The sequence below is a fragment of the Hippoglossus stenolepis genome, chromosome 12 (assembly GCF_022539355.2).
Source record: "Hippoglossus stenolepis isolate QCI-W04-F060 chromosome 12, HSTE1.2, whole genome shotgun sequence".
Classification (NCBI taxonomy): Eukaryota; Metazoa; Chordata; class Actinopteri; order Pleuronectiformes; family Pleuronectidae; genus Hippoglossus; species Hippoglossus stenolepis.
In genome coordinates, this window is record NC_061494.1 from 17,554,537 (window position 1) to 17,577,696 (window position 23,160).

At 44.1% G+C, this 23,160-nt stretch overlaps 1 protein-coding gene across 2 annotated transcripts in view; it reads right to left on the reverse strand.

The window, feature by feature from the left end:
• LOC118118982 (protein bicaudal C homolog 1) overlaps nucleotides 1-23,160 on the reverse strand; it is a 58,229-nt gene continuing 35,069 nt past the window's right edge. The window contains exons 7-21 of one of the 2 annotated variants that reach the window (XM_035172588.2): nucleotides 19,460-19,642; nucleotides 16,682-16,933; nucleotides 15,042-15,173; nucleotides 12,855-13,059; nucleotides 10,699-10,857; nucleotides 10,214-10,401; nucleotides 9,776-9,917; nucleotides 7,432-7,585; nucleotides 6,451-6,610; nucleotides 6,286-6,325; nucleotides 5,822-5,976; nucleotides 5,544-5,700; nucleotides 4,955-5,118; nucleotides 4,573-4,672; nucleotides 1-3,290 (exon numbers count right to left, since the gene is read on the reverse strand). In XM_035172588.2, the coding sequence (XP_035028479.1) occupies nucleotides 3,163-3,290; nucleotides 4,573-4,672; nucleotides 4,955-5,118; nucleotides 5,544-5,700; nucleotides 5,822-5,976; nucleotides 6,286-6,325; nucleotides 6,451-6,610; nucleotides 7,432-7,585; nucleotides 9,776-9,917; nucleotides 10,214-10,401; nucleotides 10,699-10,857; nucleotides 12,855-13,059; nucleotides 15,042-15,173; nucleotides 16,682-16,933; nucleotides 19,460-19,642 (2,319 nt within the window). In that variant the 3' untranslated portion in view covers nucleotides 1-3,162. Of the gene's footprint in view, nucleotides 3,308-4,572; nucleotides 4,673-4,954; nucleotides 5,119-5,543; nucleotides 5,701-5,821; nucleotides 5,977-6,285; nucleotides 6,326-6,450; nucleotides 6,611-7,431; nucleotides 7,586-9,775; nucleotides 9,918-10,213; nucleotides 10,402-10,698; nucleotides 10,858-12,854; nucleotides 13,060-15,041; nucleotides 15,174-16,681; nucleotides 16,934-19,459; nucleotides 19,643-23,160 lie in introns of both variants that reach the window. The other variant, XM_035172589.2, reaches the window with a different exon arrangement.

A 23,160-nucleotide genomic window follows, 5' to 3' on the forward strand; every position in this document is an offset into this window, starting at 1 on the left:
TTTTGTTTGCATACATTTATTACCTTAATATCATTTGAATGTTTGAACAAACATCTCCTTTTGCCTGCTTGACAGTTTCTCCTGTTTATGTCTGCACTACAACACAGTCAGAATAACAACAACAGTGAACAGAGCTTTGGCCACATGGCAATGTTTACACACAAATTTCTTCTCCTCTGGAACCTTTGTGCAGAATTGTACCTTTCTCACACACAAAAACAAAAGGTTGTACAAGATGAAAAAAGTTGTACAAACGTTATGCAATACATCATTTCCTCTAGTGGTTTACATTTATTATAAATGTACCATTTGATTGCAGTTCAAAAGACTCCTTCGAATAAATCCCTTTGGGAACAACACTGTGACTAAACGCAACAAATCAAAAGACATAATTGTGAAACTATCCTATCGAGGGCAAAGAATTGACAAGCTTGGCAGTAAACTTTTTTTGACTTAATGAGTCCCTTCACTGATCCATAATAATTCTGCAATAACATGCATCAATATTTTGCTTTATTTTGAAACAACATTCACTTGATAAGACAAGAACCTCCACTGCCCCCCCCGAGCACATACATCCGAACGAGGCGAAGGATGAAAACAAATGTCTGCTTGGCAGGAACACGAGTCACAGCACTGGGAGAATCAGTGCTCAACAATTTAAATCTAGTACCATGATGAGTGGGGGCCCGAACCAGCCCCAGGTTTTCCTCTCAGGATAAAGACCCCCCCACCCCCCAATATTATTTTATCTTCACTTATTTTTTGGCTTTTTTTTTGCCTCTGTAGGGCAGTCAACAGCAAAGAGGAGGACAGGACGTGAGACACTGGGTGGAGAGGGGGGGCGTGACATGTAACAAAAGGGGAAAAACGAGACAATTATCTGGTTGGCGTCAGCAACCGTGTCGAAGTGTTATTCAGAGCAGTGTTATTATCGTGACATCCACTGAGAACGGCTCTAATCAGATGGGAGGGAAGATGGAAAGTGGTTTAAAGTGAACATGATAAACAACAAATTAAAGGAATCGCTGCAAATTAAAAGAGGCGACTGGCTTATCTCCGAGATGACATGAGGAACGTTCCGTCAGATTTGTCTACGTTAATGTTCGAATTCTCAGAAGTGTCCTCTACATACTCGATAGATTTCAAACACTGTATTCTCTTTTAAACCAAGATAAGAAAGTCTGAGCTTTTTATATTTAATCCACTACAAATAAACATCTTTTCCAGAAACAAACAAAAAAAAAACAAGCTACAAAGAGACTTAATTGCACTTGATACGAAATGCTCCGGACCTTGGAAGACGATTCGGCTTTTAGGCTAAATCCTCAGACAAATCTGAAGAACATCACACACGCAAGAAAAAAAACAAAACACTGGAGTGATCCCAAGTTAATGAACTGCTCAAAAAAAAGGATGTTTCCCTTTTCAAAACAAAATATAGGAGCGTAGAACAAACACAAGCTTTAATGATAAATGCTGCTGCATGCATAATCCTGCGACTTCATTAAACAACACTTAACCTGGTCTCTCTGGATATTTGATTGCGAGGCTGATACTAGAAAATTCCAGACTTCTGTTTGTTTTCATCTTAAATCTCACGGTCCTTTCAACGACTCGGTTCTTCTTCCCTTGTTTCTCGCGGTAGCGCTCATATGCAACGGACTCAGCTGTGAATATACTGGCTCTTTGTGTGATGCACCTCCTATCTGGAGAGCAAGGTCAGACCAAAAATATTAGTGTTCTTAACGAAATATCTCCCTGCTGAAGAACTAGTTATGTACATTGGCACTTTTCTGGCACCTCTCACCACAAAGGCACGGCTTGCTCGGCGATGAGGTCGCTCCTCGCTCTGAAACAGGACAGCCAGTGAACAGAAAGACAAAAAAAGAAAGAATATCACGCTGCGGTTCTAGCGAGGCGACTCCTCTTCCGCATATATGGAGGAGCGCATTGAGATTTTAGTCACACAGAGGGAGCCACAGAGGAGGCCGACAGACGCTGACAAATAACACATCAGACAAAAGACCATGCACTATAAACAAACAGAGGGCAAACCACAGAGAAATGCCTGTAGACAGAATCAGAGCGAGGCCTATAGAGCTCAGGCCAAACTGCCTCACGCCTCTGCTGCTGTCGGATGGCACAGCCACGTCACGGCTCCACAGATTGAAAGGGGCAGGAACAAACAACGAAGTAAAAGATACTAATAATCTAATTACAAAAAAAAAAAAATCATAGAAACTCGTTCATGAACGTATAAAAAAATACATATGTAAACTGATTACCGTTAAACATCCCACCCACTCCCCTAAAATAGTAATAAAAACTAAAACTAAAATCATAATGTATAATGAGTACAAAATGTTTTTTTTTATTTTTTTAGTTTTGTCTAGAAATACAAAGACAGACAAACAGACTGTGGTTGGACACGAACACTGACCTTGGAGGAATGTCCACCAATTAAAACACTTAAGGCAGCCAAAGGTCAAAGGCCACAAGGATACTTTTCTTTGGTAGATGTGTTGATGAAGTCGCCACGTTGGCGACTCTGCACTTCATTTGGTGGCGCCCTAATCTCTGGCTAAGTGCTTACATTTCGTTTGGTACAAAATGCATCTGTGCTTTTTAGTCAATAAAAAATAAAAAAAAAATGCATAGTTTTCATTGCTTCAGTCTAAGGAATTAAGGCTCTCACAGGCAAAAGTCGAGTATTGTTAAAGTGCATGTCACTGATACGACAGCATAATACAAATGCAGGTAGTATCAATGTGTAAAATGATTGTACTAATCATTCCGCCTGTTCCCTTGAACAACAAAGTGGACAGAAATACTGGACAGTACCTTTTCTTCAGAATCAGAACAACCTTCATATATAAATGCTCCAAATAGACTGAATGTCTCCATCAGGAGTAAACACTGAACCGCATGTGTCTGAGAAATCCCTTTTTTTCTTGTTGGCACTTCAGGTAAAACTATGGCTTTTTTAATATACATATATGTATGTATGTATATACACACACATGTATTTATTTATACTATATGGTAACAGTCTTACTTCAGCTGAAAGAAGGTAAACAACCGCTGAACCCTGGGCTGCTGATGCTTGAGGCTGATCTCCATCGTGGACGGTTCAGAGATGGGCTGGACGTCCGCAGGCGACTACCACCGCCCGCTCACGCTGGCCATGTCTGCGTGGAACTGGCGCGAGAGGCGGCCGCTCGCTCCCCCTTCCAGGAAAGAGGACCTGATGGGCAGCTCAAATAACTTCCTCCGGTTCTTGTTTAGTTCTGGGGAAAGAAAAACACTATTTTTTTAATGAGAATGAAGTCATTTGGGCAGCCACTGTAAATCAAAGTAAAGAAAAGAAAAAAAAATAATGTACACGTCTCCATTGATAGTCTGTGACATAAACATGGGATTTAAATCATTACAGGATTGCTCAGAACAACAAAAGCTCTTTGTGTCCATCTGGTTTTACAAATTGGACCAAACGCCTTCATAAAAATGTCAGAAGCGCACCATGGCATCTCGGGGTTGTTCATACGATAGCCACGTCCTGCGGCTGCCAGTACAAACCTCCAGATAAATTTCTGGAGACAGGCGGCTCACTCCTGCAGCTCTTTTTACTGGCAAACCTGCAGGAAGTTGAAACCTGGATTGCCTCGACTGGCTCTCGATCTCTTTATAAAGAGGTAGAATAACACGGCAAAAGCAAAGAGACGTGCATGCTCCTCTTCTGGAGCCGCTGAGTTGTGTCAGCAGAGATGAAAGCTGACCTGCACTTGGCTGAGGCGTCGGGCGGCAAAACTATTTTAGCCTTGGACCACTCTGCTTCCTTATTAATCAGAGCACTGGCCTCTACAGTTTCCCCTTGTTGCTCGCTCAGCCCGGCCTGGCTCAGGTCCGAACCATTGATCCCAACACGTGCATGATTGACTTCGCAGGCTAACAACTGCGGCAATTACGACGTCCAACATATGACATCAGTCATGAAGTGTGACACCCACAAGAGTGAATTGAGACCCGGTGCAACAGCAGGACACATCAGCATTCGGGAGACAGCTGGAGCCACTGGACAAACACCAATATACTCATGTGAGAGGAATGTGCCTTCATGCCATTTATTCCTGCTGGTGTAAATTACTGCAACATGTTTCCTCATGTGTTTACGAGAAAATTAGTTGGAGTAGCACTCTTTTGAACTTCTGACACTAATAAGGGCCACATATAGCTCTCACATCCAGAGGTTGGCGGAGGAGATGCACACATTTTGTCTTGTGCACGTGCAGCTAGGCTCTACTCTGCCACATAGCAGTGACAAAATAAGAAAGACTAATGAAACACAAAAAACTATTTGTGTGAACTGCCTTCAGCAGAAGTGAGCTGGCAGCACACAGCCCTCAGTTGGCATCAGTGATAACAGGCACAGAAAATGACTAATGTGGTCGTATGAAGGCATCTCTGCACCATCATCCATCCTCATGCTAATGTTCTTTGTGTCAGTTACGGCTTTGCTGGGCAGACATGAAAAATGAAGTGTAATGAACAGATGCTCTTTTTCTTTTGTACCCGAGATGGCGAGCAGCATTTTCCTGCGGGCGCCGAAGGTGGTGATGCCCAGTTCCTTCAGGTCCTGGTCCGTCAGAGTCAGGAATGTCTGGAGGTCAATCTGGAGGCAGCAGAAAGTCAATTTAATACAACTACTGCCACAATTAAACATGTTCCAATTAAGGCCTTTAACCATAAATATCATGAGTACAACAAGTGCTGTATTATATCCATGACTAAAAACACTATCATAAAACTTATTTTAACCTGAACATGCCATCCTTTGATAAAAATATTTAAAGAAAGAGCAAATGGATCCGCAAAGTCTGTAAGATTCATCCTCTGGGGACTGATGATTCAATAGTTATTTGGATATTTGAAGATGGTTCACATTCTACGCTACCTCCTGCTGCTGGAAGACGTCCGTGTACTTCCCCAGGCCGAGCTTGCTGAACAGCTCAGGGAGGTCGGAGCCTTTGAGAGATGAGTTCAGGCTGCAGCCGTTGCTGCCAGTGACAGAGGGGATGCAGTCCATGTAGTTGCTGCTGCTGAGGAAATGCTCCGCAGCTGTCCATTCCAGGATTAAGACCAAAATGGAAGAAAAAAACAAAGATAATTTTGAAGGAAGCAAAGAAGATTACACACTTGTCAGCTCCCACAGATGTAGAGTTGTACAACAAAAAACAAGCTAAAGTATTTAGTGCGAAGTGACTGCTGTGTTTTCAATAAGTAAAAAAATGAAACTGATAAAAGTGAGATGACAACATTTAACATGCTGCTACATCAGTGACAATCTGAGGACGTGCCGAGTGGAGGAGCCGGGGATCGAACCACAGACTTTTCACTCAGTGGACGACCTGCTCTACCTCCTGAGCCATAAATGTAATAACATCTTGTTAAACTTTGCTCTGCTAAAGCTGCACTGCTGAGAAATGATCAGTGCTTTTTTGTCGTTGTAACAAAGATGCTGTAAAAACATTTGCTCCACTGACCAGATTTGTTCTGCTTCCTCTTGGGGCTGCCGACAGCGGAGGGGAACTCTGGGTGACCCGGCAGCCCGTTACCATTTCTGTCTCGCCAGTTCTCCGAGTCGCTGCCGTTCCCCACAAGCTCCCGGCTGCCGGATCGCGACAAGGACAGCGGGGACCCCTGAGCAAGGCATCGCAAACATTAATAAGGCCATTGCATCGATGTAATCTTTTACAAACACACACATAATGACAATAAATAAACTCGAGATTGACAAACACCGAGGGCCTGAAAGTCTGACCTCGAATGTGGTGCTCATGCTGGGCTTGTAGGGCACATGATTGGCTCTCCGCAGCTCCTTGATGGTCTCGGCTGGCATCGACTTAGAGAAGCCCAGCCCACTCCAGGTATTGGTCGGGGTCCGCACCTCAGTCACCACAGGCTTCTTTAACATCGCTGCGTGGATAGAGACATAAAGTGATGCACACATACACCAACAGAGAGACGATAATACTTCTGGTAAACATTTAAAATCGACCCCAAATGAAACAGATTATGATTTTGAATTAGTTGAATGTTCTTGAGTGAAATTCATTTTGTGGTAATTTATGCACATTTAGGAATAATTCACTGTGTTGGTATCTTTGAAATCTTAACTACATTTTCAGATAATATTTTATTTATTTGAACAATGAAGAGATTCACTGGCAGTTGTGACCTTAACATTACACAAAGTGAAGTTATGGTCTAATGACACAAACTCACCTTTGGTTGCCAACAGCTTCTTCTGTTCATAGTCAAATGCCTGAAAAGTCAGAAAACAGAGTTTTATTCCTTTAATCCTCAAAAACTGAGCATGATGTGTGTGTGTGTGTGTGTGTGTGTGTGTGTGTGTGTGTGTGTGTGTTGGGTGCATGAGTGCACGTGTACCTGCATGTTGGCGAAGGACGCCTGTGGTGACAGTCGGATTCTCTCCCTCTCGTTCAGCTGCGCCGCTCTCTCGGCCGCCCGCTCGCTACCCGGCGCCCTCTTATCCGCTACGGGACTGTCTGACGAGCTGGACTCGGCGTCCGAGAGGAGACAGTCTGAACTGTTGGGATTAGACGAAAACAACAGTATTGTGACACACAGAAAGTGCAGAGCCTCCAGATGTTGTTTTCCTCCGAACTCATCTTCTCCTCACATCATCTCTGAGGCTTTTAAAGTTTCCAGCTCACTGGGTTTGACTGCACACAAGTTACAGCTGGTTACTCTAACGCCTACTTCAGTTCTACAAGACTTTCAAAGTTGTCAGATGGCTGTGCAGTTCACACTTCATGACTTGCTGTCTTGTGATTGGAAGTATTGGGTTGTGGGTCATACTACACATGAATGGGTCACACACACACTACACCATGTTTCACGAGGAGAAACCGCCCACTAGTATGTCAGGTTTCCAAACTACGCACATTGCTGTTGCAGATTTGTCTCGGTATTTAGTTAGAAACTTGGACTGAGGAGACGATGTGTCAGCGAGCGTTCACACAGTAGAGATTAGCAACTGATGATCAGACGCCGATTTGGCTCCGATCTGGGGCTTATGTTCCATAATTTGTTGGCAAGTGAATTGGGGTAAAAATCGTCCAGCTCACGCAGCAGCCAATAAACCCATAATGTCCACATGGGACAAAATGTCCATTTGTATCACTTTCCAGTTTTATCTAATTAATTCGTTTTTCAATGTACAATTCACAGGCACAAACAAATAAAGTGTGCACTCTGATTGTACTGGATGTATTTCCACCCGTGTTTCTGTGGTTATCCTCACTACATCCATGTCTAAAGGGATTAATAGAATACTGCCAGACATTCTATTCCCACAGGGGATGATAAACAGTCCAGGCTGTAAACGATCTCTCCATTCAAACGTACTGTAGATGGGAGTTCTTGGTGCCCTGCAGCAGCTCCACCGCCTGTCGCTTCCCTGATGACGTCTTACACGAAGCCAGCATCTGTTTCAGCTCGTTCCCATTGGCTGAGTGCGAGGGGCTCCTGGGCATGCCCACCTCCACGAACGTGTCAGAGCCTGAAGCAAAAAAAACAAAAGACAAGCACATTTGGATTTAATCCCTTCTTTAAAATTTCTTTCCAGTTAAATCGACATCTACATTTCAAGTGAAAACACAGAAACAGACTTTACAGCTGGCTCCTGTCCTCTGTGCAGAAAATACATGACATGCATATCTGAAATGCTTATTGGCTTATTGAATTTTTCAATTTGTGCCATTGTGTTCTCAGCTGGGTCACTGAGTGTAAAGTAAAGAGTGTGTGCAGCCTGGTGGGCATCAGTACACTATGTGTGCATTAAAGTGTGACTAGTCTCAGCTGGATCCTGGATTAATTAAAAACACAGCAGCTCTGTACTTACAGTGGTTTTCATCTGCTTCTCTACTTTCAGCCTGACAGGAACCTGCTTTGTGTAACAGGACGTGCCATGTGTGTGTGTGTGAGTGTGCATTCATTTGTATAATCAAGAGCCTGAATGTGCATGGTGTACTGTATAACATAAAATAATATGATGTCAGTCAATCTAATAAAGCTCTCTGGGGTTTAATGTTTGAACTATTCCAACAGCGTTCCCTCATTCCGCGACGCAGAGTCGGCTCGGACCGGGCGAGCCAGTCCAAACAATTCCGGGACACAGAAGGAGGCAAGGAGCGGGAGAGGAAACCTCACCAGGACCCGCTGCAGTCGGGGGAGGACCGGCTCAGAAAACAGTGGGGAAAAACGAGACGCGTGAGAGTGAAGGTTTGAGGGGAAAACCGCGAGTGTGAGACACAGAGGAAATGAGGGCCTTTCTGAACCACTAGGAGACCAGCAGTTAATCTGTCTCCGTTCCAATACAATAAAAGTAGTCAGAGGCAGTATGAGGTTAAGAGGACAGTGCAGACAAATAGAAATAAGTTCATTCGAGGCGTTTTCCTCAAAGTGGGTTTAAGGGGTTGCATAAATCTCGAGTGGAAAAGTTTAAATTGTACATTTATGTTAAGTCGGCAAAGGCCAAGGTGAAGCGGAGTCAAAAATGTTAACAGCTCAAAAATTGTGTCTCCAGTGTTAGAATAACACATAAATCAGAAAGATCTGAAGTGACTCACAAGAGGGCGAGATACCTGCTTTAAGTAGACTTAAACAATTGACTTCTGAGCCTCGTAGAAAGTTTAGTTCACAATGGTTTCCTTAATATTTAATCCCCGAAGAAAGTTTCTTAAAATAAATATTCAACTGTAGTAACAATAAATAGTTAAATGCACTGGCTGTCTCCCACATTCTACATGGTATGAACACCTTTCTTACAACAGTAAGAGATTAAAAAAATTATGTGAGGAAATTCTAGAGAACATATTACACCTGTGGATTAGTCCAATCTGTTACTGTTAGTCTAACTATCGTGGAATAAGTTTTACTTTATGATATATTTACCATTTGTTTAAATGTCTTCAATTTTGTATTTCTTTATTTTATTTTCTATTATTTCTGGGAATTTTTCTATTTGTTATGTGTACTAAAAACATTAAGGAATACACACACACACACACACACACACACACACACACACACACACACACACACACACACACACACACACACACACACACACACACACACACACACACACACACACACACACACACACACACACACACACACACATGAGCGTCTCTGGATAAGTTAGGACAGTACAGATGACGGGCATGTGGGGGCTCTGCTCACCTCATAACTTCCAACGTTTCACAGGATAAGCTCATGTTTTTTGGATGGAAGGTGATTAGCACATAAGCTTGGGAATGCAGGTGTTTTCACTAACCTTTATGTTCTGCAGAGCTGAATATACTGCGTGAATATATTCAAAACAGATGCGGACATGATTTTATCCAGACGACATTAAATGGCTGCATAGACTGACATATTCTACACATGTTCTTCAGTGTGTGCAACCGGCACAGACATAAATCTGAATGCGAGCCCTTGCAACATGAGCAGATGGATCATGCACAAAGCCAGAATTTGCATCTTTGTGAAGAGACAATAACACAACCTTAATCTATTTTTCTAAAATGCCCTCATACTTTTTTTTGTAACTTTCATAGAATGATGCAAGATTTTTGCAGCTAAATGCGGCCTCTGGAAATTCATGCGAAAAACCGCATCCAGTGGCCACAAGGAGAGATTTCACAGTGTGCAGGCCGGGCTAGCAGAGTTTACTCAAGAGGAATACCTTCATCCGGGCTCGACTTGCTCGACAGCGGTTCAGACGGATTGTGTCCGCTGGCCTCTTGGACCGAATCACATTGAGCTGGGCTCAAAACTGTTTCTGCAAGTGACGCAGTCGCCATTCTCCCATAGACTGAGCCAGGATGCTAAAAAAAAAAAAATACAACATGTAAAACATACAAAACAGATGAACAGGCGTCAACGTGTTAAATGTAAAACCTTTTTAAGACCATAATTAAATAATGTTGTTATTATTTAATTTAACAGCCAATGAAAGAGGTGTTAAATGAACACTAAAAAACAGACCTACCAATATTTGTACATATTTTAGACTTTTTAAGGCCTAAATTCAAATTATTATTATATTTTAGACTTGTTTTAGACTTTTTAAGACCATGCAGAATCCCCGAATGAACTAAAGGTAATTGCAGCATGTGCCGACCTTGACATGTCCATTGAGAGTGCAGGAGCCCTTGCTGCAGTCAGGGACCCCGTTGGGCTGCTTGTCGATGGGGGCCAGGCCCGGAGGAGGGGACGGCGTGCTGTGTGTGTAACCCTGCACGCCCGACAGCAGGATGCTGCTCAGGGTGGCCTGGGCGGCCGGGTGCAGCATCAGCTGAGACGAGAAGCCTGGAACAAAAGAACGTAGATTTGATGAAGTCGTTAGAGAAATACAAGGTCTGTCGGCTACTGTGTGTTTTTGCATCTAGATACTTTACAATAGTAGTTACAGGAAAAGCCCAACAAATGACCTATAAAGTTCAACCACAAGCTATGTTTGTTGTTTTTTATGATGGACAGTATAAGTTCTCTACAATATCACACTGGTAAAAATAACACCTCTAATTTGAAATACACTTAAAATGAAAGGTTGCCAACAAAACCACACACCAGGGCGACTAAGTGACAGAAATACTGCAGACGGACCTTGGGTGCTGGTGAGTGAACTGGGCCACAGGGAGGGGGGTGTGGGGGCGCTGGGGCTCGGGGTCTGCAGAGGGCTCATGGACGAGTTTAAGCTGTTGAGGACGGCGTTCGGTGCCCCCGAGTTGGCGAGGGAGTGGGCCGCCGCTGCACCCAGGAAACCTGAGGAGGAGAGAACAGGAGCTGAATGGATCAGCGGTGGTCCTGTCGAGAGCGTGGAGCCATTTTTCAAGCTAATCACACGTTACACCGAGGCCCTCAGAAAATAATCTTCGGTCTTCAGGCTATTTAACTGGAATTCCCTCAAACTGCCATCAACCAGACAGCGAATGACGGGAAGGATTTCTTACATTTCTACAAGGTCATGGATGCAAAAGTACATATCTCGTGTGTCCTTATACCCAACAAAACCATGTTATTGAGAGCACCAACAATGTGGTGCTTGGTGTCTTTACCCAAAGACAGTGTATGAAAACAGAAAGAAGCAGGTCTGTGGCTTTAACAAGGGGCTAGTTTGGCTCCAGGAATAATGCCATGGATTCTGCTGGCAGACGGGCCTGTAATCTGAGGAAGAGAAGCATGTAGCAATTACTAAAGGCCAGGATGTGGCCGTCCACAGCTTCACCCCCAGGCCCCTGGGTTTAAACTAAAGAGTAAGAACCCAATACTACTGTACTGGGACTTCATGGCACATTGTTCTTCATTTTGCTTTTTTTTTTTTTATTTGATCGTCCCATCTGAATTGGTGAAGACACGAGGACATCAAACAAAACCAAGAAAATCATGACCTCCATACATTCTCATTAGAGAAAAACTAATCTGCAAAGATCGATGTGCTACATTTTTCCCAAAATCTAAAACAAAGATTTGAATAATCAATAAATTATCAACACAAATACAAATCAGGGCTCATTTTTTTGGACCTGCAAATTGCACACACTTATAAATATCTGTCCTCTAAACATGCCTGTTTTTTTTTTTATTTTAGATCCATCAGAGAAATTAACAAAAATGTTTTGCAATGTTAAAGAATGAGATTAAATATTCCAGGATCCATGCAATGATTCAGATCCGCACCACGTCATTCCTGACCGAAACCACATCCTTCCATCAAGTTTCGTGGAAATCCGTCCAGTAGTTATTGCATTAATCCTGCTTACTAACAGACTAACAAACAAACGTGGCTGCAAACATGAACTCCTTGGCAGATGTAAACATATCATGGATATTATCTAATGATCATAATCTTCCTCCTCTTTTCGAACATGTAAATCTATCAGTAATATAAATGTAGATTTGTTGTGGCAAGACTTTGAAATATGCTGCATTTATTTAACTTAAGCAGATCTGTGATGGATCCATTGCCAGCAGCAGCAGCGCTTGTAGCAATAAATCATTTTAATCTACTATCTCATTTCCTTTGATAAATTACTCACGTCCTCATTTCCAAGTCGCATCCGAGGCCCAAATAACTGCATCATACGAAGGCAAAGAGCAGATAATCAGGGCTAAATATCCATTACAACACGAAACTTACTAATTCCAGTTAAAAGTTGCCCATGGAAACACTGAACAAAATCTCGATACCTTCCAAGCTGAACTCTGTGCCTTCACGCTGAGGTCAGACAAACAAACTCCTACGCCATAATAACTCTTCATCATCCTGTGATTCATAAGCTCATGATTCATTCAAACTAGCGCAACTAAATTGGTATTGAGGTTATTTTCTGATGGTTGACTGATCAAAGATTTCCACATTTGGAGCTCGCATGAAATCCAGAGGTTTGTTTTGCGGACAAACATCTCGTATGGTAGAGTGCGTATAGAAACGACGGCGTCACGGCTCAATGGATGTGATTTATGTGGACGCTGAAGAAAATATTTGTATCTAGAATCACATGCACTCAATTATTCGGAAAACACGGAGATAGGAGGCTTTAGGGACATCTGGCTCCGAGAGATCTTCGATGGTTGTTGCTGCTAAGAGGGAAAATTCTCTCGTACAGACACGACACAGATGTACGAGAGCATTCGTTCATCTGCAAAAGATATTCAAATTTTAATGGATTGCATGCGAGAAACAAAAAAAGGTTTTATCTTTATCCTCCATCGTGATAAAAAAAAAAAAAGCCTCTTAATAAGTTAGTCAGTGTCGTTACCCAGATTGCTCAGCCCCAGGCCAGCTGAGGCCAGGATGTCCAGGCCGACGGGGCAGATGAGGGACGGGGACGGGCCGCTGCTGGTGGGGTTCAGGGCCACGGAGGGCGAGGAGCACGACACCCCGTTGCTCTCCAGGCCCAGGAGGAATTTTCGGGCTTCGTACATGTTCACTGCGTTCCTCTCCACGCTCTTGACGATCACAGACTGGGAGAGAGATTGAGGGAAACAGGTGATGAGCAACGAAAAAAAAAAAAAAGCAGGTGGAGGAGAGAGGCAGAGGACGAAAGGAGAGAGGCAGAAGAGAAGGAGGCAGGAGAGGAGGGAGGGATAGATAGGGTAGGGAATGCTGGCCCCAGAGATAGGGAGCGAAAGGGAGGATGAGGGGGAGACAAACATAAATGGGAGGAAGGAAGAGGGAATTAAAGGCAGATTAGAAGGATAAACATTGAAGCAGTGTGGGAGAGAGAAGGAGACATGGGAGCAAAGTCTGACGGAAAGCGTTTCTCAATCTTTTGCATAAAACACATATCGAGCTCACTGATATGACTGAAGAGAAGCCGAGATAACACTATTTGCTCATATACGTCGAAGCACCATATCAACACTCGAGTGGCAAAAACAGTAAAGATTGAAGTGAGAGAAACTGTTTCTTCATTTACCAGAAACCCCTGCCCTTTAGCATCATCAAATAAAAATAGACACGTGTATAAATCATGCCCGGGCTCTTTGTGCTGTGCCAGAGCTGAGCCGTAGGAAAAATGGATCCCAATCAGGATCGGTCTCTCCGACACACACTCTTACACACAAACACAAACACACACACTCTTAGACATAAACACACTCAGGTCACTCACAGGTCTGCCAAAGCGCCGCGAGCACAGAGGCTACGGAATGTGTTTGGACGGGCCTTTTTGGATTACCGCTGTCACCTCGTTAAAATGTTAAAGTGAAGGGGTCTTAAGAGGATCTGGGCTGGGTCCGTGTTTACACTGGCACCTCCACACCAGTCCCCACAGGCCTGTCTGGTTCGGGCATCGAGCCCTGGCTCAGGGTGGGAACGTGGGCACCTCGAGGAGACAGTCAGGATGGGGCCAAGTGGTGAAACATGATTACAAGTCATATTATGTGTGGTGGAACAGCAGAGCACGAGAAACATCGGAGGTTGTCTTTGAATACAACGCAGGTGCAGCACATGTTAGTGTAAGCGTGAGCAAATCCTCTTATGATATATGAAAAATTATGAATTTTTTTTTTTGGAATGATTTACTGACGCAGGCTCAGTTTACTGAAAGGCCAATTTACGACATGATTTACTAAAAAAACACTGAAAATCAAGTCAGCCATTTCTTAGTTGGAAGAGCTGAGGCATAATAACAATATTTAGTTTTTCTGTCAGTCAGGAGAGGCACACACGGCAAGCTGTGTGCACACTGTGACTCCCCCATCGGGGCAAATCTGCCAAAACTATTCTCAGTGTTGGTGTGGCATGAGTCCTCCTGGTGTAAGATTCCACTTTTTCCTTTTAAATTTCATCAAGAGGTGATGAAATGTGACATGGCAATCTGTGATTTATTTCAGTGTCACGCTGGTACATTTGATGATGAGTAGTGACTCAACAGAACAGAGGCTTATTTGTTTCACGGTTGTCCTTTTATTTTTTTTTGCCTGGCAGCGTTGGAACAAGTACGACAGCAGCTATGTTTTTTCTGTGTAAAGAGTTAGGATGTTTTTCCTTCGAAACTTTAAGGTTTGGTAGAAATGAAACATTTTATTTGTCTTGTAAATTGACTGTATTCATGTTGTGTTTTCCAGTATTATCGAAAACTCAATGAACTTTAAAGTCACACACACATACACATCTCCTATGTGCAGCCATCTTTTTTCATACACTATGTGCACAGCGATCAGGGGCTATTTGGGATTCAGTATCTTGCACAAGGAGCGCCTGCACCAAACTACTTGCCGTTTAAATCAAAAACCTGGACTTGCACCTCATGTTGGCCCCAGAGGAATCTGAAGGGAACACCAAAGTCATTGGGAACCATCCACTGGGCACCACCAACCAGTGGGCAAAATTATTAAATCCCAATCAAAGCAAAAGTTGAACTATTTGAGTCAATATCTCAACATTTAACAGTTCCCTAAAGCTTAGTGGGCGGTGTGACTGTGCAGGCCTGGTCTCTTACCTTGCTGGGCTGCTTTGGCTTTGGTTTGATACTGATGAAGACGTCCAGCTGCTCCATAAGTGCTGTGATACACTGAGGCTCCACCTCGATGTCCTCTTTGATGTCAAACATTAATACCAGAGGCAAGCAGCCCTGCGGGAGCAAACAAAGATCAAATGCATCAACAAAAATACTTGTTTTCTTGGTCAGGAGCAGACCGTAATGCATCTTTGTTCCTATATTCAGCCGTTTCTCACAACAGTAGTAAAGTTTTCTTTATAGTTCACCATTGTAGACCTACATGTTCGCCATATACCAATAAATACAAGATTCACTGCTGGATCCATCCCACACTGGGCTGGGGAAATTCCGCCAAGAGGGCAATCTGTTTTGCATGATCACCACCGCAAGTGCCACAGACATCTATATTCTGCGCCGAGAGCTGGACAGCGCTCCTATTGTGAGTGGGTGTAATTAGCAGCAGAGTATAGGAGCAGGATGGCTGTGACAGGGCCTGGGATCGGAGCTGTAATCTACAGTCTGGCTGGAAGAGGCCAAATCACACAGTGCGGAGCTGCGGGCAGGACGGCTTTTACTTTCATAGTGACTCCCGGACTCCTCTTTAAACTTCTATTTCAATGGACTCTCCAGTCCCCCTGCTTTCTGCGCTTCTGCTCCCTCTTCTTCAACTCTTCTCTCGTAAATCCGCCGCTTTTCACTCCCACTCAGACAGACAGTGAGAGGATCCCACTTGTGTGTCCTGTTTCCAGAGCAGGAGAGAGTCCTGTTTAGTCATTGCAGCAACTTTGGCATTTGCTAAATGTCTCCGGGGCCAAATGGGAGACCGCAGACAAAGAGAAGGCAGCTCTGGCAGAATTACTGCCCCACATTACCGATCTCCAAACACGGAGCCAAAGCTGTTTATGGCCGGGATGTCTCATACACACCAGCTCAGCAGAAGCTCCGAGCCAACAGTAATTAAGCAGCCATCACTTTTGGACATTTTTGAAGCAGATTTCTGATTATATTCTCTAGTCGTTCAGATAAGAGCAGCCTCAGCGGTCACCGGCAAGAAGACAAGAATGACCACATAACATTTCAGCTGTTAGAAATTTAAATCTGAGGCTGCTGCTCCAAAACACTAATGCTAACGTGCTGACCTCTGAATTACTGGCAGGGACGAAATTCCAGTTCGCCAAAATCTACTGTCAAGCCAAACCATTAACACCAATAAGGGTAATCTTCATACACGCGGGATATTAAGAACGCAGGGAATCTGATGCAAATGTGCGTGACCTCCTCACTGGCAGGTATGTGGTAGCCATAAATCACGCAGACCGACTTTGAGGTGGCTACAGATTGTTGACGAACTGACAAGAACATTTCGCCAGTTTTGAGCAGAGCCAAGAGAATCGAGTCAAAGCCCTCGAAGGCATCCGTGGCGGAGTCCCATCTCAAACCCCAGGCATCACTCACACATACCATGATGACGTTCGTGAAACAATGACATCCCATTACAGCGACCGCACTGCATGTGGAGTCTGTGCATGTGAAGAATATATTGCCGTTGCCACCCTTTAACCACATAAACAATGCTTAGCAGTTTTGAGTTATTGTTCTTAACCAGCAGACGCCAATAAACCAAACACAGAGCTACGCACCATGAGGTACTGCCGTGCCAGGCAGACCGACTCGATCGTGCCCTGGATGTAGACGGTGGATTTCTTCTGGGGGCTGTTGGGGTCGGGGAAGTGGATCTGGGCGCCCGTCCTCTGGGTGATGTGCTTGATGTTGCTGCCGTTGCGGCCCTTCATGAAGAGGTGGTGCTGCGGTGCGATGTCCAGGTGGGTGGTGACCGAGATGGTGCTCGCCAGGCTGCCAGCCAGGTGCTCTAACAACAGAGCTGTACCCCTCTGGAGAAACAAGGACCACAGGAGACAAATCATTCAAATAACATCGAAATAGAAGTTTCCCTGCACTTAAGATGTGTTTTGCTTATTGTTACCAAATAATTATAGTCGGCATTGTTTTAAGGATAAAGTGTGTTAATGCCTTGTCTTCATTATTATTCCAAACAGATTATTTTTATGTCACACAGAATTCATTCCATCTACAGCAGTGGCAGAGGCAGATGCACACAAACGCTAAAGTGCAACAGGTCATGATTGACAGATACACACACTAAATAGTGACATACAAGTTTGTGCGTGAGAGAGAACTGCATTGCAACAAATACATCCAGAGCTATACAATGCAGTAAATGAGCAAAACCCCAAGTTAAACATCTCGTATGTTATTACGAGTAGTGTCACATTTTTGGGGGGTTCATTATGAAACTGTGGTGGGACAAATTAAAATATGGTGGGTCTCCACAGTCTGGATAATTAATGGTAAACAAACACTGCTTTGACATGTTGAGATATGGCATAAGCCTTCGTGGTGGTGGTATATGCTCTCAGACTTTGCTGTTCGTTTTCATTATGATCTGTGAATCATTTTCTGGATGGAACTGTTTCGTCCGCAACAAGCTCGGAAAAGAGTTAATGACTTTTGCATTTCCCTGCGGCCTGATGTGATATCTTCAAATTACTTGTTTTGCTCAACCAACAGTCTAAAACCCCAAGAGCTTCAATTTACCCACAAAAAAACAAAGAAACGCAACAAATCCTCACAAGAGCCAGAGAGTGTTTGTCACTTTATGTGAGATAAATAAATTGTTCTGTCAATTGTTTATTTTAGTTAACCTCATTCATTTTAACGGTAAATAAACACCTCTTTTCAGCACTAATGTTTAAGTGTGTAGTGTAATGACACAATAAAATCTCACTTTTAACGCTCAAAAAAGAGCATTAAAATGTTTAGTGCAGAAGAATATCCATTAATACCAGTGAACAATGAGAGATGTTGAACCATGTGGCCTGTTTCTACAAGTTAAACAAGCAACAGTATTTTCTATATAACCGATGGAAACGATTATCTTTATTACTGTATTTTCCACAGCGTCTGCTGCCCAGTTGAACAGTTTAATTCCTCACTGTCTCTGCTGTGCCTCTGCAAGTCATCACTTGGCCTAGTAAAGTCAGTCATTTCCAGCGTGCTACAGGAATCTACACACTGCGGCCAGCGTAACACAACAATCCGCGGTGGTTTTGGCAACTTGATGGTGATCCAAGGGTCTCACACTACCACAAAACATCGCACACATATTCCTCCAGGCTTCATCTGGCACGCTTCCCCATCTCGACTGACCCCTCGGACCTACCACACATTCAGAGGCTGTGCTGAAGCATACACATTTATGCATTTGCAGTACACAGAACACAGGAATGTGCACTACACGGCACGTGGGTCTGCAAATGCAGTTGCTGGCCAAGTGACATGAGGCCCAGTAGTGGACAGGATAGTTGGTGAGTAGGATTTCTTGGCAGAGATAATGGGAGGACCCTTTGGCACCTTTTACTAGACACAGCTCTGGACATTCGCATTAAAGAAGTACAGCATGTTCATGAAGCTGCAGGAGTGAAACAGTGAGAAACTCAAAGACCAATTTTCAAACAGAAATGTGACTAAGGGGAGATGTTTGAACTTGCTGGTCCAGTAGTGGGCCCGAGTTAAAAGAGCCGTGCAGACGAGCAATGTCCGGCTCAAGCTACCGAACATCTCTCAGCACTCTCCTGCCCCTGTGGTGCCGATGGGTAATGAGGCAGTTTATACAAGAAAAGTGAGGAACACCGACAGTGCTGGTGGGCCTCGACGCGGTGAGGCTCTGGAAACCTTTTCTGGTTCTGTGGCTCGCCGTGTAAACGGTGGGGGGGAAGAGCAAGGGTGCGAAGGCAAATATTGATCTAATCTAAAATGACTGACACACAGACAGAGAGACAGAGAGAGCGAGAGCGAGAGCGAGAGAGAGGGTTCAGTTATTAAAGTAACACTGGCTGTTAGGATCTTATGATTCGGTCTCTTGCTGAGGAGGTAAATTTGTACTGTTAGTGCTAAGTTAGACGGCTGTAGCTTAAGAGGGTAGAGCGGATTGGTCCACCAACTAGAAGTTAGCGGTTCGATCCTCTGCTGCTCCAGTCCGCATGCCGAAGTGTCCTCAGGGCAAGACACTGAACCTCAAATTGCCCCTAACGACTGTGCCCACAGTGTTTGAATGACGTGTGAGAGGAAAAAATGTGCTGCATATAGAAGCGTTGCATGAGTTCGTGTGTGAACGAGTGAATGTGACTTGCATTAAAAAACGCTTTGAGTGGTCTCGACTAGAAAAGTGCTATATAAATACAGCCCATATTCCATTTACTTGGATGGAATGTACCAGATGGCCTGGAATTTACATTTAGCACTGAAACAACCAGAATGGCACTCGGTGGAGCGCCGGCCTCCGCCAAGGCCCAACAGTGCACTTAAGTGAGGAAATGTGATTTAAATTCTCTCCTCACCTTGACCGCGTTGGCGTTATTCTGCGAGCCTCGGACCACGCCCGTGGCCCTGTAGAGACGCGTCGGGGGCTTGAAGGAGACTGTGAGGTTGTAGGTCTGCGAGATGTGCTGCACGGTGGGGGAGCTGGGGTCGGACTGCATGATGGCGGGGAGCTCGAATGACAACACGAGAGGGAGCAGCTCCTGGAGGGGAAGAGGAAGGGGGGGGAATGAAAGAAAGAGAGAAAGAAAGAGAGTGAGAGAAAATGAATCAGATTTCTACATGAAGGTGGAGATGAAACATCACAACTGGAATACTGCAGATATTTGACCCTTGTGATTCTGCAAAGGGGGAAATAAAACACAAAGAACAGACAATAGACAGTCTTGTATCTTTACTCAAACTAAAAACAAATGCTTTCTTTAAATGGTGCAGACGTATGTGAATTGATGCAAAACCCCTCCTTCAGTATAAGGTGGCATCTAAGTCTGCTTTAAGTCTGTAATGTACACCGCGGTGGGATCATTGGGGCCATTCATTGAAATATTATGGCGACACAGTCATTCAATGTTCATGTTTTTTAAAATTCTGCAAAACAGCAGAGATCTGTGCTCTGTTCACTCTCATACATTAATTTCGAGAGTGCGATTCAAACCACAGGCGCAGCAACAGGCATTAGCTCCCGTCCTCTGCATCGCAGCAGTCGCTCAAACAAAATAGATGCAGACAGGAAGGCCTTGCTTTGTGTATACACGTACTTATGTATGCATGGGAGACGAGTCACACACCCATACACAGACAGACTAAAGGGAATGTACACGTACACACTTAACAAAGGACACACGCTCACGTGCACACACACAGAGAACTCGCGCACGCACACACGGAGCGCTATCCAAACACTGACTCTTGGGCAGAGCGCCACTATGGTTTTGGCTGCCAGTGAAGGGCAAGCAGCATGAATTGCTCTGACCAAAGAAATGCATCCCTGATCAGTCCCATATGCGCTTGGCCTTACATTTATATCACGTTTCAGCACTCGCTCTCTGAGGGCTTGAGAAATGTAGGTCAGCACTGAGGGAAATGCAGGAGAGGACAGGCTGAACAGCAGGAGTCGGGAGCTGGATGAAGAATGGACTGATTTGTCTGCTGGAGCTGACCTCAGCTTTTTCACCTGGCAGATATGAGTTTCACATGTATTCAGTCTGAGAGCGGCGTTAAAAGGCCTCTGTTCTCCTGACACGAGGGGGAGAGATGAAGAGAAATGACAATATCTTCAAGATCTAGCAACTGGCCAGAGCTTTCATCACCTGCCCGTCAGCTCCACCTCCTAGAAAACCCCCCGGAGAATCCATCACCTAAACAACCGACTGTTACAGACTCAAACAGAGCTCCACCCAAGAAGACCTCAGAAACACAGTTTGATCTTAAATGTCCACAACAGTGTATCTGCAAGTCAAAAGGGACATTTTTGCTAGTGAAGCTCAGGAAGAAAGGGAGGGAGGATGTGGTTTTAAAGGCCACCCAGGACCAAACACACTGATCTGTATTATGTTATGCAATGGTGAACCTCTGCCGTAGGGGTGGGGTAGTGGTGATTGGGGGCGGGGGCGGGGGGGTTCAAGAAACTGCAATAAACCCAGACTTCTGTATTTTACAGTGTGTTGCCAAAATCTAAATTGATTTTTGAGAAACACTAAATCCTCTCTTAATGTATCTGACTGTTTAATATGAAGCTGGGATAAGGAGGTGGTAAATTAGCTTAGAATGAAAATAAGGGATTTTGCAGATAGTAGGATAGGATTACACAAAAACTACTGGATGGATTACCACAAAATTTGGCAAGAGGATACGGTATAGATCAGGAGGGAACCCATTCCATTTTGGTGCGGATCCAAATAAATGGGTGGAATTTGGTTTCACTTTCTCTGTGCGCACATGCTAACATCGCTCTCATACACAACATTATGGGTTATTATGAAAATGTGGCAGGACAATATGTTGGCTCATCACAGTCTAGATAATTAATTGGGAAACATTGCTTTGACTTGACATGGAGAGATGGGGAATTAGACTTGGGGGGGAGGTGTACACTCTCAGAGTGCTCTACTAGTTCCAATCTTTGTTTGAAGCCAGGAAATAAATCCTTTAAAGCATAACTGGTATAAAAAAGTAAATTATGTTTGTTAAATTTGGTGTCCATTAATAAGATATGGAGATTAGATTGTGCATATATTGTATTTGAGGAGAGCTGCGTTGTACAGTGCTCCAGAGCGCTTCAAGTGTCCTTTTACTCGCTTGCACTTTGAGGAAATTGCCTCCAGGTTTAGTGGTAAAGCTAATAAAAGATTAAATTCACATGTGGAAGGACTGTGTAGTTGTGACTTTTGAGTGTTTTATGGATCAGCATTCAAGGTAATTGAGGATCACGGAACGAGGGGAGTATCAAGGTCTGGTTCTATCAAAAGACGCCCAGTTGACGGAGAGGGAAACCTGTCTTTAGATCCAGCCCTCTGATTCGCTGACTCTGTGTTCTTTGGAGGGCAGAACAATCTTTGTGGTTCTCTACAGCTTATACTATAAACCCCCTTTGTACAAAGCTGCTACGTTTAGGTTTGATTCTAATTCTTTTTCTCCATCCATAGCAAAAAAAAATGAAAAAAAAGCTGATGAACTGGGTTGTGGCCTGCTGCTTATGAAAACAACCATTAAACGCGGAGAGGGAGGGGGTATGCATACACGCTGACATTCGCCAATACACACCGCACAAATATCCAGTATGACCTTCTCCACCCACCCACCCCCCCTCTCCCTCCTCGTCACACACACTTCACTCAGACAGCCTCCCATGCACGCACGGCTCGGTCAGTCCACAGTAGAGGGCCGTTAACAGTGCACGTGAGCATGCAGACCCTCTGCCCACAGAGCCGAGGCTGGAGGTCCAGCTTCCAGTCAGAATGAAACTCGAGAGGGAGATGAGGCTTGGACGCAGGCTGGAGATTGGCTGGTGAAAAGGCCTGTATTTCAATAAATGTTCTAGAGGAGTGGTCTGGGAATAATTTAGGAAGAGTGCTCGTGGCTTAGAGGAAGTGCTGAAACGGTCCCTGGAGTGCACGGTTATCTACTATAAAACTGGCGCTCTTCCATTCCTATGATTCGATAGTGAACTTGGCTGTGTCGAGTCTGGTAATTGAGGAAGTATCTGTTTTAAAGGGAAACTCCTGAACCAATCAGTTAACTTCAACAGAATCCCTCCATCTCTGCTGCTGGTTTTATTCAGCCATGCACTTCTAAAACAAATATATGAATAATTTATATTTCCTGAATGAGAGATTAATCCTAAAGCCTCATCAGATGGATTTTAACGTGCAATGGTGGAGAAGACAACAACTCCCATGATCCCACGCTGCTTCTCGATATCAAACTAGATCTTTTGTTATGGTTTTGATTGACGAACCCCTAGTGGCCGAAGTTACATATTGTACCTTTAAGTCTGACTGAACTCAGACAAAGGACGCTGGTGTATTATCCTCCACCTGTCATACATAGAATATAATGGGACTTCACAACAATCTGTGAAACTAATCCACATGTCGTCATGTGTCCAAACTGCAGCAGCAGCAGACGTATATTTGGCAGAAACAGGCCTGTTATGAGCACAGTGAGCACAATGTTGCAGGAGGGGTTTTAAAAGTTTTTATATGGATGTTTTGATATTTTC